The sequence below is a fragment of the Arvicanthis niloticus genome, chromosome 1, assembly GCF_011762505.2.
Source record: "Arvicanthis niloticus isolate mArvNil1 chromosome 1, mArvNil1.pat.X, whole genome shotgun sequence".
Classification (NCBI taxonomy): Eukaryota; Metazoa; Chordata; class Mammalia; order Rodentia; family Muridae; genus Arvicanthis; species Arvicanthis niloticus.
The window spans coordinates 150134533-150153437 of NC_047658.1; the positions used below are offsets into that span (position 1 = coordinate 150134533).

At 45.9% G+C, this 18905-nt stretch overlaps 1 protein-coding gene across 2 annotated transcripts in view; it reads left to right on the forward strand.

Moving 5' to 3' along the window:
- The window catches only part of Entpd7 (ectonucleoside triphosphate diphosphohydrolase 7), a 39927-nt gene extending 25376 nt beyond the window's left edge, over nucleotides 1-14551 (forward strand). For both annotated transcript variants that reach the window (XM_034509278.2, XM_076921868.1), the window contains exons 7-13: nucleotides 1136-1192; nucleotides 1971-2104; nucleotides 4661-4827; nucleotides 7518-7842; nucleotides 10614-10699; nucleotides 11612-11773; nucleotides 13378-14551. In XM_034509278.2, coding sequence (XP_034365169.1) covers nucleotides 1136-1192; nucleotides 1971-2104; nucleotides 4661-4827; nucleotides 7518-7842; nucleotides 10614-10699; nucleotides 11612-11773; nucleotides 13378-13609 — 1163 coding nt within the window. In that variant the 3' untranslated portion in view covers nucleotides 13610-14551. The remainder of the gene's footprint in view (nucleotides 1-1135; nucleotides 1193-1970; nucleotides 2105-4660; nucleotides 4828-7517; nucleotides 7843-10613; nucleotides 10700-11611; nucleotides 11774-13377) is intronic.
- Nucleotides 14552-18905: the final 4354 nt, after the last annotated feature.

Genomic DNA, 18905 nt, shown 5'->3' on the forward strand with positions numbered 1-18905 from the left:
ACACATACGGACACAGACACACACACACACATACAGACACAGACAGACAGACACACACATACAGACACAGACACACACACACATAAACACAGACACACACACACATACAGACACAGACACACACACATACAAACACAGACAGACAGACACACACATGCAAACATAGACACACATACACACACACACACAGATAGATACACCTACCACCACCACCACCCAGACGAACAAGTGACAACAAATTCCCCCAGAGTTTCCCACTACTGCTTGTGAACCTTTAGAGTCTGTTTTCTAACTTTTTGAGCTATAAAACAGCCTGAAAAGTCTTTCTATCCACACCTGGTTGGTTCATATTTTATCTCAAACTGCTTTTGTGTTGAAGCCAAGAAATGTGTAAGAAAAAAACAAATGAGACTGAGTCTAGTCTGGGAGCATTCTTACAAAACTGCTGTGTATATTCCACTCAGAGACTGTATTTACATTTTGTGGGGACACAGGTTGGTGTATTCCTTCACTTTTCTCAGAAGCCACCCTTCTCCCCCACTTTTCTCCAAGTGCCAAGATCAAAGCCAGCCCTTGTTCACACTAACCGGGTGCCCTCCCACTAAGCTGTACCCTAGGTCCTTTCCATCTCTCTCTCAGCAGGCTCTCACTATATAGCCCAGGTTAGCCTGGAACAAGCTGTGTAGACCAGGCTGGCTTCAAATTCATAGTAATCCACCTGCCTCTGCCTCCTGAGTGTTGGGGTTAAAGATGTATGTCACCAAGCCTGGCCCTTAATGCAGTTGTAAACAGTTTGGGGAGAGTTGGGTTTTTTTTGCAATGTAGAATTATTAGGAGTTACAAGTAATTATAGAAGGAGGAAAAAAATCACATGATAAAAGATGTAGGTGGTTAGGCATTCGTGAGCCCCAGCACCGTTAGGGATGGGGGTGGGGTACACTGTGACAGATGGGGAGAAGGAGGGGGACGAGAGAGAAAACAAGGTTTACGGTCCATGCACGGTGAGTATGGAGTAGAATATTATGATTCTTTTTCTTTTCCCAGGAAAAGGATAAAAAGGGCAGCCCCGGGGAGGGGTATAAGTTTGGTCCAGTAGCAGCAAATTATAGAGAGGCCTTTTCCGTTTCTTCCTTAGGAGTTTATGCATGGATTGGAATCAACTTTGTTTTGGGAAGATTTGATCATGAAGATGGTAAGTTCCGCCTTGCAATGTTTTTCAAGGGCTGAAGCTTCTCCAAACCATCAGTAGTGTGTAAGCACTTCTAACTGTCAGTAGTGTAAGTCTTGAAACCGTCAGTAGTGTGTAAGTGCTGGAAACTGTCAGTAGTGTGTAAATGCTGGAAACTGTCAGTAGTGCGTAAGTTTCTTCTTTGTCTTATATGGAACACTTCAAACATCGATAAATGTTGAATAAGTAATAAGACGAACGTGGATGAACTCAATCACCCAATCTCAATATTTCACTGGGAATATTTTACTATTTTTTGTGTCTGCTCTTTTTCCACAGAACACATTTTTTTTAACTCTTCCATTGCTGCTGCTGTTGTTTAAACGTTGCTTATTGTATGTGTATGAGGATGGGGATGAGCGTGTCGTGGTGCCCATGTAGAGGACAGCTAACTCGCCAGAGCTGGTTCTCTCCTATCCCTGCAATACATAGTTGAAATGCTATATTTAAGTCATTTGCAGGAATTATTCACTATATATCGTACACTTAGTAGTTAGATTAATTTATTTTAGTTGCTTTCAAATAAAAAGCCAAAGCTTTTACAGGATAGGCCACTTTGCTGGCTTGGCAGTTTTCTTCTCTGTCTCTCTGTCTCTCTGTCTCTCTGTCTCTCTGTCTCTCTGTCTCTGTCTCTCTTTCTCTTTCTCTGGTGAGTGGCGGAGGGTTGTCTTTCCTTTCAGACTTGAGTTTTGGTTTTGGTTATTTGAATCCTGTTGCCTTATCAATGATATATTTATTTCAGAGTCAGATGCAGACACTTCGGTGGACTCAGCAGCAGGCCGCAGGAGGACAGTGGGGATCCTGGACATGGGAGGGGCCTCTCTCCAAATTGCCTACGAAGTTCCTACCTCAGCCTCCGTCCTTCCTCCCAAACAGGTATTTTGCCTTGTATGGAAGTTCAGTTAGGAATGCCAATACTAGTGAAGGAAGAGCACTGTTTAGAGCTTGGGTTCTTTTTTTTGGGGGGGGGAGGGAAGGGGATGTCTCAGTTTATGGCCATGGCTGACCTTGAACTCAAGGGCCTAGGATCAGAGTTAAAGTCCAGCACACTGCTGTCACAGTGTACAGGGGCACAGAGAAAGCAGCAGAGTCTGGAATGTCCAAGGAGTGCCAAGTAGCCTGATCCAGTGTAGGATTTCCAGGGGTGGTTCTGGGAAGAGAGGGTAGATTGAGTGTTGTTGTAGGGGGATTGGTTTTTATTTCTGTCACTTGTTCCAAAGTTTTGAGAAAGGCAGTCACAGAAACCTCAGTTCCATAGTCTGACAAACTCGAACAGTCCTTCCCAGTTGTAAGTTTTGTGACCACATAGGCTGTGTGGGTCAGAGTGGACAGTGTGGACCTGAGACGGGATCAGAGCGGACAGTGTGGCCCTAAGATGGGCTCAGAGCATCTCTTCGGTCTTGTAGCTCTGAAGTCCTAAACTTCATGAGTTCTCATAACTCACATTTGTGCCCATTGAGTGTGAGGTGCCTAAGGAACAGCTATGTCTGAATTTCCGTGGGTGGGATTGTTAAAACTGTGAAGTTAACAGTCAGAGACGTCCATTCTAGGGTCAGAGGTTGGGAGAACTAGAGTAATCATGGGGCTTTCTAGTTGATATTGTCAGTATTTATTCAATAGGTGAACACATAGGTCTGATATTAAGCAATACGTGGATGAGTGCCCTGGGGTGTGAGACCTTACATGTCCTGCATGTGCAGATTCAGGAAGCAGCAGCGGAAATTCTTGCAAGCACCAAATCTGATACAGACACAGCTGTGTAGTGACTTATAGCTGGATGCCTGTGCTTGGTCAAGTAGCAAAGAGTGTGCAACTATCACCTGGAATTCCAGAACGTTCAACCCCATATTCCTTGGCAGTTATCTCCCGCCATCGCATCTCCCCGTTGCTTTCTCTCATCTGGGGATCTGCCTATCTGGATATTTCATATAACGAGATCATGCAGTACGGCCCTTTATGTCTGACTCTCAGGAAAGCATTTGCTAGCTAGTCGACGTCGTAGTACGTACTGGTGCACAGCCCGTTCTGGTGGCCGACGTCGTAGTGCGCCGCAGGTTGGCTTTGCACTGAATGACAGCCCCACGTTCCATCGGCTCATCCAGCAGTGCATGCGCAGTTGAGCTGCACCCACACTTGGGCTGTTATGGAGAGTAGTGCTATGAATATTCAGGAAGACGCTTTTGTGTAGATATAAGTTCTTAGTCTCTTGGGTGTACATCTAGGAGTAGAGTTGCTCGGTGCAGCAATATGCTCACAGAGTAAAAACACTACAGTTCAGATAGCTCCTGCCACTTTGCAATAATACACATTGAAAGAATTACACACAAAGTGCATTGGGATGGTCATCCATGGCAGGGAGTAGGGGTGTGGTCGGATATGAGGAAGAAGAGGAATAATTAGAACAAAAGAGGGGCTTTGCTGTGGCATTGGACCACGAGCTCAGGGACATAATACAGCCTTTGCATTTAAACTTAAAAACCTAAAGCAAGGCCGGGCATGGTGGCACATGCCTTTAATCCCAGCACTTGGGAGGCAGAGACAGGTGAATCTCTGTGAGTTTGAAGGCTAGCCTGGTCTACGTAGTGAGTATCAGGCCGGCCATGGTTACATAGTGAGACGCTGTGTGAGACAAAAGAATGAACAAACAGAAATACACCTAAACAACAACAACCCCCCCTTATTTTGAAGATAAAACTGAACTTCTCTGCTGCCCAAGCCTGTCATAGGAGATATTAAAGCTTCCTGAATAGTTTCAGACAAGGTCATAAAATAGATGTCATGATTATCTGTGTTTTAGATAAATGATTTTTTTTTCTCGTTATGAAAATAATACATTTCCACTGTAGAGAATTGGAAAATTCAGAAGTCCATACCAGGCAATGGCTGTAAATAAACCCAGCTCCCCCGTCAGCCGCTTCTCTTTCTGCTGTTAAGAAATGCAAGGAGAAAAAAAAAAAAGAACTTAAGAGGAAGGGTTGTTATGGCTTACATTTTGAGGGGGCACAGACCCTCATGGTGGGGAAGGCATGGCAGGAGTGTGAGGCAGAGAGAAGAGTTTGGGTGCTCAGCTTTCTTCTTCATTCAGTGCAAGGCTGCAGCCCGTGGAATCAATCGAGCTACCCACGTTCAGTGTTGGTCCTCTCTCCTCAGTTAAACCTCTTGTGAAATGACCACACACACACACACACACACACACACACACACACACACACAGCCTTGCTACCTAAATCAAATGGTCTTTGAATCTGTGATCCTCCTGCCTCAGCTGCGTCAGTGCTGGGATTACAGGAGTACATTATTATGCCCGCCACGAGGATGAGGGGAGGTTTTAAAGAGCAGCCATAGAGACGGAGTCCACTGTATTCACAACGCCACTGCTTTCTGGAAAAGGAGCCGAAACTCTCTTCTTTTCCTCTTGATGCTGCATTACAGGAAGAAGCTGCCAAGATCCTGCTGGCTGAGTTCAACCTGGGCTGTGACGTGCAGCACACGGAACATGTGTACAGGGTTTACGTCACCACCTTTCTGGGCTTTGGGGGCAACTTTGCCCGGCAGCGCTATGAAGATCTTGTGCTGAATGAAACGCTTAGCAAAAACAGGTACATTTGACAGGGGACCCTCATTTCCAAAGCACAGTGTCACCAGGCTGCAGATTATCAGGAAGAAACAGTAGCATCCAGCTATGATGGATAAACCTGCCTTCTCCATTCCAGAGCATTTCTAGGGACCCTGTCAGCGCCTGCACTGCAAGGCTACATTCCCTTCTTTAGTAGGAAGCCTGGGAAAAATGTTTTGCTGTCTACCTCAGCTTCACCTGACATCACGAGATGTGTGTGGCGAGAAAAATCGGTTAAGTCCTCTTGTGTGAGAATTAGGTTTGCTTGTATGCATTAAACTTAACAAGCATATAAAGTTAAGATTGCCTTTAAAATTATGTCTCAAGTTTTGAATGGCTAGTTTTTCATCCAGAACTGCCATGATCACTGATTTTTAAAAAAAAGATTGTGTGTTCAAAAATGTATAGGTGCCTGCAGACATCAGAAGGCTGTGCTGGGTCCCCAAGAGCTAGAGTTACAGTTGGTTGTGAGCTGTTTCATGTGGGTCCTGGGTCCTCTCCCAAAGCAGGAAGAACCCTTAACAGCTGAGCCTGAGATCCCCAAGCCCCTGAGTTCACTGACGTTTTCATTTGAATACCTTCAGGCCACTATGAATAGCTATGAAGTAATTGTCCGTATTTGTTTGGATTAAAGCTTTTCTTTAATCGTTGTGCATTGAAGAAGATACATAAACAACAGTTCTTTTCTACCAAAAAATTGTCTACAGCCTAGCAAGAAACAGTAACCTAAAGAGGCACTGGTGTGTCCCACGCGCAGTAACTTCTCCGTGGCAGTTCTCTTATATGCAGAGAATGCTGAGAAATGCTGTTGTCATCAGTCTTCTTAATTAAGTCGCCATCGCTAAGAGGTCACAGAGTCGGGGGGATGCAGGTGTTCTGGATGATTGCATGCGTATTGCACAGTGTTTGTATTCATCTGCACAAGCTGAGTTGAGCCCCTGCTGTGATGCCTGGGGAACCCCGGCTCTGCATCAGGTCTTCAGGAGCTGCTGCAGTTTCCTCCCCCCACTGTCCTGTGCTCTCTCTTCTCTTGCTAGACTGCATCATTTCCCATGCCATGGTACTTTCTGGCCAAACTCTGAAGTTGCTTACTTTAGATTTAGGTCAAAGTGTGGCTCCTGTAGCTGCCAGTCTACTAGACAAACCTATCCGCCTGGATGGTTCTTACTTCTTCATGAGTTCCTTTGTGGTTAGTGATGCGCCCTTAAAATAGAATCCATTTATTCCCGAGCATCCGGTCGCATTGTCCATTCTATGCCCTCCTTCAGTCTCTACCCGTGCGTCATCTTCACCCCGCAGTCCACTTGTTCACAGCTGCCTGCTTAGGAACGGATAGAAGACAACTGATACAGTTGCCAGTGGTCGCTAGGTGACTTCTTCTGTCCTTCGCCAGATCTGCATATTAATCTCCTTGGTAATAGGAATACAATCACTAGCAAGTATAGACTAGAGAAACCGAACTGTGTGATGCCCTTCCCCTCCCACTTAGAGGCCCAGGGGCTTGTGCCTCAGTCCCTGGAGCTGGCCCGCCGCTGCCTGCTCTTGTCCTGGCAGCACTCACTCAGAGCCAGAGGCCGCCACTGTGCCATGACTGTGGTTCCCTCTTCAGGAAGCCCTCCCCACTGAGTGTGTGTGTGTGTGTGCAGCCTTGGGTGTCATGTGTGAATGCAGGCATGCGTATGTCATCAGACACTCAGCCTTGGGTGTGAGTCCTCATCACCTTCACCTTGTTTGAGATCAGGGTCTCTCTTTTGTCATCACTCTACAGGCTGGTGGGATCTGAAACCTATCAATGAGGTAAACAAGTCTCACGCAATAGCTGACTTTATTCAGAGCCTCAGACAGTTTATCCTCTGAGGGTTAAGAGAGGTCACATGAGAAAATCTGTCATGAATTCAAACTGTTACAAAGACAAACCAGTGTGACAAAACCATGTTTTTCTATAGAGGCATTTAAAGGGTACACTTGAACATTCAACTGAATAACACTAGCAAGCAATAACAAATAATCTCAAGTAAGTTCCTGGGAGGAACACAAAAACACATTTTGAAGAAACTGAGGTCACAAGACTCATGACCGGTTTTCTTGGAGTGTTCTGAGAAGCGCAAGGAAGTCCCTTCACCTGACTCTGTTCCTGTCTATGTTCTGATAGTCCACTACTGAGCGCACCAGGCTCGCAGGCCCGTTAGCTCCAGGGATTTTTCTGTCTGTGTCCCATCTCCCTGACAGGCACTGGGATTACAGTCACACACCACCCGATCTGGCTATTCCCATGTGTTCTGAGGATTCAAACTCGCACACTCAGGCTTGTGTGTCTAGTGCTTTACCCGCTGAGCCGCCTCTCCAGCCCCCGGTTGTGTGTTAAACAGGAGTCCCTTGCAGTTTTCAGAGGTGTGTGGGAATGAAGGCCCTGGGGGAGAAGAGCAGATTCACAACTGTTTGACCCAACGCTGGAAAGTACCTGTTGACAATAGGGCTGAGGAAAAGCCATCACGGGCACCGCTGCCTTCTTTCCAAGCCTAATTTGTTTAAATTAAATATGCATATGCTGCTGCATGATTCTCTACTCAGTCATTGTTGCTGGAGCTGTCAGGGATTTGTGATGTGAACCGTAGTTCTCAAGTCAGGTTCAGTCAGCAGTGTCACATTCTGTCTGTCTTTTCATTGTGACAGACTGCTGGGACAGAAGACGGGCCTGAGTCCTGACAATCCCTTCCTGGACCCCTGCCTGCCTGTGGGCCTCACAGATGTGGTGGAGAGGAACAGCCAGGTCCTTCACGTCAGAGGAAAGGGAGACTGGGCCACTTGTCGGGCGATGCTGAGCCCCCTGCTGGCCCGCTCCAACACCAGCCAGGCCTCCCTGAACGGCATTTACCAGTCCCCAATAGACTTTAACAACAGCGAGTTCTACGGCTTCTCCGAGTTCTTCTACTGTACCGAGGATGTGCTGCGCATCGGTGGCCGCTACCATGGGCCGACGTTTGCCAAGGCTGCTCAGGTAACTCATTAAGAATCAAGATGGCTCATACTGGCAGCTGTCATTTATTGGATGCCTGCCTTTGTGCCAGGCAGGCTTTGCTCGCATGAGCTCACTTGAGGCTTTATAAGGGCCTATGAAGGCCCATTTTACAGAGAAAGTAAACTCAGGTTAAGGGACCATCTCTGTTAAACTGCCTTCTGATAGGTATGTTTAGGTTTCCTTGGATGTGTTACACTGAGGTATAAAATTGTCCTCGCAGTGACGAGTTAGCTTTTCTTCCCACTTCCCTGACATTTGTGGCTCCAAAGTATCATTTTTGTATAGTTCCCCCTTTGTAGGTAGGTGTCTGACTTGTAATGTGTTCTTGGTGGACAGGCCTGTTTTTCTTCTCTTGGTCTGAGCTATTAAGAGGCCAGAATCGGGGCTGGGGCAATGGCTAAGTGACTGAGCAATGTCCTTCCAGAGGATAAGAGTTCGCTTCCCAGGTTCCATGTTGGGCAGCTTACAACAAATTCCTGTAAAAATCCACAGGGCCTTGAAACCATCTTTTGACCTCACACACATGTGACATGCACGTGCGCGCGCGCGCACACACACACACACACACACACACACACACACTGCTCCCAAAGATAATTTAAAAAGGGGTTGGAATGGGGTCATTGGTAGAAGGTGTTGTAAACCCCAGTGATGGCAGAGATATTTAAATGAGATAATAAAAACTCACTTTGCACATAAGTAGAACTTCAGCACCCTATAGACTGACATCTTTAGTTACCTGTACAGCTACAAGTCTCACCAGCACTCTGTACCTCTGCCTTAGTTTAGAGGCTGTTAGTCCAAATGGTTGTTGCTCTTAGTTTATTTTTTGCTTTTTGTTATTGTTTTTGAGATAGAGTCTTACTATGGCCAGCCTGGAATTTGCTATATAGACCAGGCTGGCGCCCTAACCTCTGCTTCTCAAGTGCTAATGTGAAAGGTGTGTGTCACTACACCTGGTTTTGTTGGCCAACTTAAAAAAAGTTGACTATAGCAAAAATACTTGCCATGTTCAACTTTAAAAAGAAGAAAAGGATATCTTGTCTCACAGCTTGACAGGTTCAGTCCAGGTCACCTGACCCCTTTGCTTTGGGCACATCATGGTGGAAATGCATGGCTGAGCCGACATGTTTTTCATCATGCATCTGGGAACAAAGAGTGTAGAGGGAGCCAGGATCCTGTAATGTCCTTTAAAGGGCTGCCTGCCACGATCTGCTCACTAATCCCCAGTTAAGGGCTCTATCCTACTATGTCCCAACAGTGCCACACAGGGCCCAAGTCTCTAATGCCTGAGTCTTAGAGAACATTCTAGATTGAGCACAGTCACCTTTGATTTTTATATAATTTTGTGATCTGTCTGAGAGACAGAGATGAAAAGAATCTCTCCTCCTGTGGTTTCTATGCTTTCCCCTCTTCTTCCTGCTCTTTCTGCTACCCAAAGGCAGACATGGAAAACTGTGGTGCTCCTGCTTCATGCCACTCCTGCTCCAGCTCAGGGCTCCCCTCTTCCTTTCCTCCCAGAGTCCCAGGCTCCCTGACTGGCCTGACTTGAGTCTTCGTCTTGTCACAAAGATTCTTCAGATGCTGTGGTTTTAAACACAAAAGAGCTCAAGGGCTTACTTAGCCACGTTGCCAGTGACTCAGTGAGTTGTCTGAGTAAAGGAGATTGTTGCTCTGACTTTTAAAATCCCAATCCAAATGCTGCCTTCCCACCTTCCCTAGGTCCCCTGTCCACGGTTACTGCTGCCTTCCCACCTTCCCTAGGTCCCCTGTCCACGGTTACCACCCTCCACATATTACCCACTCCTGCTTTATTTTCCGTTGAACACTGTACCGTCTTGCACACTCTGTGATGCCCATTTGTCTGTTCTCTTCCTAGTTGGATGTAAACTTCATGGAGACGGGACTTTTTTTCTTTCAGTGCTTCATCCTCTAGCACACAGGAGAGCACCTGGCGCCGACAAGTCGGCAGATCTACTTTCTCCGAACAACTCCCACCCCCCTTAGTGGGATTTCTTGGACCTACCAGCAGGAGAATAATGATACAGAGACTTATTAATTTTATAGCTTAGGTTTTAGCTTAGGCTACCTCCCAGCTAGCTCATCTGACTTAATTAACCTGACTGTTCTAATCCACATCCTGCCATGTGGCCTGTTACCCCTCGCTGCCCCGACATCTGACCTTCTTCAGGTCCTGCCAGGGAATCTCCGCACCTCTGCTACCTTCTTCTCAGACTCCCTCTCTCAGCCCGGAAGTCCCGCCTTCCCTTATCTGCCTAGCTGTTGGTGTTAGGTTTTTATTAAGCTAATCAGCTAGTGAGGAAGGTGTATGCTGACAAAATACTGTGGCAGCTGATGGGCCATAAGAATAAAAATCCAGCCAGTGTACCCCAGCGCCCTCCAAGATCTTTGAGAGTTGTAACTCCCTGACAGGCTGATGACAGGCAGCTCTCCTTGCCCACATGAGTTCTCCACAGTAGAATCGAACTAGCTCATGGCTTACATTAGTTGTTCTTCTCCTAACTGGCAGGCTCTCTGACACCTGAGAGGCTGGCTCAGGAGTCGTCTGTTTAGTATTAGACTTGAAAGCAGTGGGAACAGAGGAGGTGCAGCGTCCTGGTTGTTGCTCCAATGTGCCGATCATTTTCCTTGGTGAGACAGTAGCTTTTGAGGAACTAGAGTGTGCCTGTGTGAGGTTGGAGGATTCGCCTGTCATTTTGTGCTGCACTGTGTCTCTGTGCTTGTTCTAGGATTACTGTGGCATGGCTTGGTCGGTGCTAGCCCAGAGATTCAAGAATGGCCTCTTTTCTTCACATGCAGATGAACATCGACTCAAGTAAATACATCTCTCTTCTACTTTAGCTACGGTCTTCACACATGGGTGGCAGATTATAATGGAGACTCGATGAACAGTACAGATTGGATTCTAGGCTGAAGGAGAATTTGACTATTTGGGATTGTGGTTTTCTGGAGGACCAAATTTGAGTGAGCCCATTTCTGTGGTGGAAAACCCATAGTTAACAAAGAATGCTCTCTCCAAGTGATACAGTGTTAACAGCAATGACCTTTTTATATATTTATGTAAATATGTTTTAAATGTAGGAGTGCTCTATCTGCACGTACACATGCATGCCAGAAGAGGGCACCAGATCCCATTACAGATGGTTGTGAGCCACCATGTGGTTGCTGGAAATTGAACTCAGGACCTCTGGAAGAGCAGCCAGTGTTCTTAACCTCTGAGCCATCTCTCCAGCCCAACCTTTGTTATTTTAAACATCTTATAAAAAATTAACCAAAAAGTAGGAAGAACCTAGTTTCAGCAACTGTCAACATTTTGTCAAGAATTCATAATCCGGGCTGGAGAGATGGCTCAGTGGTTAAGAGCACTGTCTGCTCTTCCAGAGGTTCTGAGTTCAGTTCCCAGCAACCACATAGTGGCTCACAACCATCTGTAGTGGGATTGGATGCCCCCTTCTGGTGTGTCTGAAGATAGCTACAGTGTACCCATTAAACAAACAAACAAACAAACAAGCAAGCAAATAAAATCTTAAAAAGAAAAATCAAAACAGGAGAAAACCACAGCCCCCCGCTCCAGTTTGGCTCTCCCCAGAAGTGAGAAGATGAAGCAGGAAGAGAGGCTGGTCAATGACATCTGGCAGAAACACATGGCTTCCTACAAAGGAATGCATTGCAGTTACATTTTCTTCATATTTTCTAAAGCGTCATGAACTTTCTTCTCACAACGCAGGTATCAGTGTTTTAAGTCTGCTTGGATGTACGAAGTCCTGCATGAGGGCTTCCACTTCCCCTACGACTACCCAAACCTGCAGACAGCACAGCTGGTTTATGACAGAGAGGTGCAGTGGACGCTGGGAGCAATTCTGTATAAAACCCGATTCCTGCCTCTCAGGTAAAGTTCACCAACAAAGCTGGTGCCTTGACATCAGGGGATGTTAAGTCAATGCCTCAGAATAGGTTTCTCCAGTGACCTGCTACCTTCCCACCATCCAGAGAATACTCTTGTCCCTTCGAGCCACCGTTCAGGTGAGGCATGCTGGGACAGAAAGGATGGATTGGTCTGGAATTCCTTCCTCACCTTGGCCACTTCAGAAATCAACTGAATTTGTTCTCCAGTGGATTGGCCCTTAGGACTGGGCTACACATTTGTAGGGTACTACTGATGACCTAAAATGTCAGTCTTAAGTTAGTCTGGGAAACGTATTTGACAGGGAGTTTACGGAGGCTGACTGGGAAAGCCGTCTTTCCTAGTGAGCAGATTCATGGTCGACATGGTGTTAATGACCCCGCACAGCCTGTGGTCATCTAACACTAGAAAAGGGAGCCACCATGGTTCCAGCATGGGCGTTCCTATCCAGCTGTGGGAGGCCCGTGCCTTGCCACTGTGGCCTGTGAGGTCTTTGGGACAGGTTTTAGATCCTCTGTCCCAGAACAGGTTCAGATAAAATAAGAACTTTTACTCAGTTGCACCTTTTCCTCTAAACTCTGTTATTGGGAGGCAGACAGGGGACAGACGTAAGTGAGTGTGGGCCGTGTGGCACAGTGTGGGATCAGAGAGTGTGCACCACCCGAAGTACCGATTCTTGTCACACAGGGTGCTATCTGTCCCCGCGTTTGCCGGTTCCTGTTAGTCCAGAGAAATCAGAAATCTGCATTTTATATGACATTTTTCCATTTGAAGATGTACATTTTTTAAAACCATTGTAGGTCATACAAACAAAAATGGATGTAGTAGCTGGGTGGGACAAGACTGGAACCCATCCTAGGCAGGCTCCAGACCGGCATTCTTTGGTTTATATAATGCAGTTTCTTCAGATTATAATATAGCTGCTCAGGCCGCTGCCACCGCCACCAACAGTGCATGCCTGCATGCCTGCCAGACCTAAGGAACGCTGTGGCCTTTTTTTTTTTTTTTTTTTTTTTTAAGATCTAGATGAATTCAGTTTGTCTTGTTTGGATCCAAGGACACTCTACTTTTAGTACTGTATTTGCAAACTGTGCTGTAAGATTTATGTTACAGCTGGGTGTGGTGATGCATGCTTTTAATCCCAGCATTCAGGAGACAGATGCAGGTGGATCTCGGTGAGTTGGAGGCCAGCCTAGTCTCTACAATGCTGAGTTCCAAAATAGCCAAGGCTACATAGACCCTGTCTCAGAAACAAACCAGACAAACCAAAACCCCAAACAACAAAAGATTTAGGTTGCAGGGACCAGTTTTGTCTCTCTGCTCACTTTTTAAAGTTTAGTTTCAAGGGTCTTTTGATCTTATCCCTATATTCTACAACCCACGGGGCTCCTCCTCCTGTAGACCCGGGAAAGGAGGGAGCTGGAGGAGTCGGACAGCCCTTGGCCCGGGTGCCCTTAAGTCAAGCTTCATTTGTGGGCACAACTGGTTTCTTAGGATGTTTGAGTGGAGAGATAAGAGGGATAAAGTAAGGTGGCGACTTCAGCCTGTGTCCACTCTGAAACTAACAGTTCTCTTTCCATTCCCCCTAGGGACCTCAGACAGGGAGGAGTCCGGCAAGCCCATGGCAGCTGGTTCCGCCTTTCCTTTGTCTACAACCACTATCTCTTCTTTGCTTGTACCTTGGTGGTGCTTCTGGCCATCGTCCTGTACCTTCTGCGCATCCACAGAATTCACCGCAGACAAACCCGAGCCTCGGCTCCACTGGACCTGCTGTGGATCGAGCAAGTGGTGCCGATGATTGGGGTACAGGTGGGGCCGTGAGGCTGGAGCGGAAGTGGAGAACCTCCAGTTCCTTCGGATTGCTGCTGCTGCTGCTGCTTACCGAATTCCTCCACTTTCTCCAGCTGGCCTCTGATGCTGCTTTGGCCTGCGAATTTCTACTTTTTTCACTTTAAATTTCTTTTTGGTGCCCAGGACGGGACCTCTTTCAGAAGCCGCAATTTAACTTCGAGGAACTAAATGTTGAGAGAGGCTGGTGCTAAGCTTAGCCCAAATGAAGCATGCATCTCCTTTATCTCAGAAATCTGACCTGTTTCTGGAACGTAGCATTCCCTCCTCCCTCCCCGCCCCCCCCCCCCCCGCCCCCTTGCTGAAGCAAGTTTTTGATTGGGCAACCGGAGGCATGGTTGAAACCAGTTTGAATTGACTGCTACGAAGCCAGAGACATTCCAGCAAGTGCAGTTGCCCGTTTTCTCTGTAACAGAGAGATCCTTATGTGGAGATCCACAGCCTTGAATAGGGACCCACGATTTCCCAGGTTCAGTGGACCAGATTCCAAGGCAACCAAAATGATACAACTTCCTTGCTTACTTGATAAGCCATTGTGGGTGTGCCCGGAAATCCCTGGCAGTGTTGTTGATTTTGTTATATAGATCTGAGAGGTTACAGCACCTTTGAAATGAATGACTTAGTGAAGATCTGACAGTATTTTATCTGATACTTGGTCTGACCAGTATAGAAAACATATCCATGTCTATGTGCCTCACAGGCTGCTTGGGCATTAATGTTGCCTTTTGAGCCTTACGTGTGCTTATAGAATGGAGAAACCGTGATGGGAACCCGGGACCTAGGTTTGCCTGTTTTGGGTTACTGTCTCACAGGCATGTAGTGTGCAGGAGATTCAGAGTGACTTCCCTCACTTCACTGCTAAGATCTTATGCATATTTTGGGAAGGGATGTATTTGTTTTGTTTTGTTTTGTTTTGTTTTAAGAAAGAATAGCATCAGGAGAGTGGGCAAAGGCAATAAAATCCAAGGTTTTGGTTTTGGTTTTTCATTTTTCCTGTTTTTTTGAGACAGGGCCTCTGTAGCTCTGGCTGTACTGTTAGAATTTGCTCTATAGACCAGGCTGGCCTTGAACTCAAACTCACAGAGACCTGCATCTTCCTCCTGAGCACTGGGATTAAAGGCATGAGCCATCATGCCTGGCTTAAAGTCAAAGTTCTTACTTTTTTCTTTCTTTTTTTTTTTTTTAGATGCTTGAAAGACAGCAAATTCTAAACTTTGGAATACCTAGATAAATCTGCCATGGAGCAACCTGGCCACTTTCTGGATGTCTGTCACAAATAGCTCTCCCATTAATGGGGAGAAGAAAGCCATATTCCTGAAACTCTCACCCACTGCCTCTCAGAAACTGGCTTCTCCGCAACCAGCCTTTCATGTAGTCCGAGATCATTAGCTCCTCCCTGCCCTCGTGGATTCCTTTTTATTTTCTGGACAAAACCATGAGGGTCTGCCTGGGATTGTTCCCAGGGCTGACGCAGTAGTTTCATGTTTTTTCTTTTGGGAAGTAAGGCAGGTCTCACGGGCCCAGCTGTCTAGGTAGCCAAGGCCAGCCTTGAACCCCTGATCTTCCGGCCTCCATCTCCTTGAAGTGCTGGGTTTAAAGGTATGCATCACCAGGCCTGGCTCATTTTCTTTTCATCTTGCCAAAGCCTTTTATTTCTAGGGTTAGAAGACAGAAGAAAAAAAGTCTAAAGAATAAAAAATGAATTTCTTTGAAAATAAATTCCTACTGGGCACAGAAGGAAATGAGATGATTTATGAAATAGAGAAAAAAGTCAAGATGGTCTTAGGGATAGGCCAATGTGAGGATGAGTGTACCGACTCAGCCGTTAGGCAAGTTCTCAGTTATCATCATCTCTCCTCCCTCCTCCTCTTCCTTTTCCCTCCTCCTCTTCCCCCTTTCTCCTCTCCCCTCCCTTTTCTTCCTCTCCCTCCCTCCCTCCTCCTCCCCCTTTCCCTCTTCTTCTTTCTCCCCTCCCTCTTTTTTCCTTTTCCTTCTCTTCTTCCCCCTCTCCCTCCTTCTTCTCCTTCTTGTCTTCTCCTCTTCCTCCCCCACTCAGCTTCCCCCTCTTTTTTTTTTTTGAGATAGGCTATCAATCACCAAGTAACCAGGCTGGCCTGGTTCTCAATGATCCTCCTGCCTCAGCCTCCTGAGTGCTGTGATGACAGGTGTGCACCACCATGTGTGCAGTAAGTGCACATCTAGCAAGGATTCTTTCATCTCCTGTCTTTACTCTTCATAAGGACTGTATTGTTGACATTTCCAATGTTAAGACTTCTCAGTGGGCCTGATTATCATTCTCATTTTTAAGTCCTGTGAGTGAGTCTCTACTTTTTTTTTTTTTTTTTTTTTTTTTTTAATGCTGCTTTAAAATGTTCTTACTAGCCATTTGCTTCCTCAGGGAACTTTTAGCTTCATCTTGGTTTCTATATAGCTGTCTTGGTGTGTTGGGCGATCTAGTCAGAAGTTCCTGGGCAGGTTAACAGTGACCATATTCATGTGTTCCAGCTGAAGCTGGGGAGGAGGTGGTAAGTAGTCTGGTTGTGAAGCTCTCATCACTGAACTTCCTCTTCGTCCAGATGGTACTAGAAGCTACCATTTGTCAAGCACTTATTTGTATCACTCTTAAGAATGTTGTATTCTTTATTACATATTATTTTATCATTATGGCAGCCTTTTGGATTGATAACCCTACATTCTTTTTATAGTTGGAAAAAAAACCTCAGGATGCCTATCTTTATCATTTCTCGATATAAATATGTTTTTTAATTTATTTTAATTAGTCCTTGAGTTTCTGTTTGGTACATTATATCCTGTTTACTGCTTTCATATTATGGGATCCATACTTACCTTTATTCCAGTAAGACTTCCTAGAGTTCCATAGGTTAAGAAGGGGCATTCTGTTATACGGTTGAGAGGAAGTGAGCATGCTGCTCTCAATCCGTTTGTGTGAGCTTCTGTCAGTCCAACTGGGTAGACTTCAAATGGAATCTCATTAGCCACGTTTTTGCTCTATCTGTTTTAGTATTTTTTTAAAAATGCTTTTGGTTTTTATGTTTAACAATTGGCGTACCTTTGCACAGTTTTTTTTTTTCTAACCCACACATTCCAATAATATAAATACAATCTGAATGAAGGTATAAATGCCAACAGAGAGATCTACCTCATTATAGAACATGGTGGTGATTCTTGGGAAGCTTCCAGACTGGGGTTTGTGTGTGACTTCATCTTAGCTGGACTAGGAGTTTAAGTAGGCACAGCACTGGCTGTTCCCGAGTCTCTTAAATCCGTCCCTTACTGTATGTTTAACCTCAGTCTTTGCTGTGAGGATGGTAGACTTCTGTCAAAGTCATGAAGATTTTGCATTATCAAAATTAGTATGTTCAAAAATGGGGACTTAAAACAAGTTTTGGCACCTTTGACTAACAATATAGAATAAGAAATATTTTTGTAGACAATGATTGCGAAACAGTGATTGAAATCAGATTCTTTTAGGTAATGGTCTGTACTGTGGGTGCTCTGTCCTTGGCCTCTACCCTCCTCACTTGGATGTGATCTAACTGGAAAAGCTATTGTACCCTACTTGGGGTCCTGTTGATGCCGGGCTTTCTGTTTCTGTGGGAGGCTTGTTAAGGTTCTATTTTAAGCCAGCTTTGTCTTGTTTTATATCCCCACTGGCTATCATTGAAGTGTTTCCTGTTTCCCCTTTGCCTAGTATTGCATTATTTTTGTTTGTTAATACTATCATTAGAGGGACAGAGGAGAATCACATACCAGCAGACCATTTTCTTTTTTGGAAATCTGAGCAATAAAGAGACTCTTTTATATTGTAAAATGGAGTTATTGCTCACACTTATAAGGGCTTCCAGTTTCTCAAATATGAACCAGATCATTGCTTCCATTGCATAAGAACCAGAGTTGCAGATGTTCTGAGTCATGGGATGTTTAACTGTGCCTGCATGCCAGACAAGCGTGAAGACGTGTCTATTCCTGAGGCCTCTTTAAAGCAGAACAACAGCTAATAAACCCCCGACTCCCACCCCCACCCCCACCCCGCTGCTGTTTACTGTAACCAAACACCTGAGATCGTTTATAAAGAGAAAGGGTTCACAGCTTTAGGTGTTCAACTCAGTAGTCAAGTGTCCCTTTGCTTTGAGCCTGCAATGAAGTATATGTTGCAGCAGGCATGTGTAGCAAGGCGGATGCTTAGCTCATGGCCAGGATGCACAAAAGGATGGAGCGGGGAATCTCGCTTGTCCTCCAGTGATTTAAAGACCTTCTAGGAAGCTATGGCTACAAAGGTCCCACCATTCTCAGTAGTGTCACCATGAGGACCAAGCCTTTAACACATGGGCCCTTGGAGGACGTTCTAAATCTGAGCTGCCGCACAGTTTGAAGGCAACTGGTGAGTCCAGCCAGTCATGGCACACAGCCCTGAGTTTGGCTCCTCTGGTAGTAAAGGATCTGCCCGGTCATTAGCTTCTCAAGTCCACCTCTGGCAGCAGGGATCCGAGCACTCCAGCTGCTCAGATTTCTGCCTCAAGTTCTCTGTTCGCACCGTCCATGTGGTGGGAGCTGTAAAGCATACTCCACATTCCCTCCAGGATTTCTGCCCTTTAGCATGGTCTCTGCAGTGGCTACGGCTTCTTCCACTGTGACCCATGGCCTTAAGGACAAAGGCTGCAGCGCCGCCCTGCTTCAGGTGGCTGAGGCGCACTTTACATGCTTTACTTAAGAATTTTGTCAGCCAGGTGGTAGAAAAAAGAATTTTGTGGAATTCTTAAATTTTCATGGAATAATTAATATTCTGATAAACATGGAGTTCTGGAAAGTGTGCGGTGTGTTGGAGTGGCGACAGTCACCCTTATGTGGCATATGCCCATATATAACCCACCAGTCACCCCCAGACCAGGAGGGCTGTAGGAAAACCACTATTCTAAACTGAGTATCAGCTGGTCTTTGCCACCAGCTTCACTGTTGGCAGTCACTGACCCTGACGCAGGAGATGCAGATCTCCGTGTAGGTTAAAGAACAAACCCGGCCAGAGAGACAGCTCAGTGGGTAAACAGCAAGCTATAGCCACACAAAGACAGGAGAAAACCAACCTACAGGAGTTGTCTCCAATCTCTGCATGCACTCCTGTGCACAATGCATATCCCCTGCCATGTACATGCACACACAATCAGTAAACTCTTAAAAAGATTATATGATGCCATAAGAGTTATGGCCTAATCAATCCCATGGTATCGGTAAAAGAAAAAAAAATCCTGGG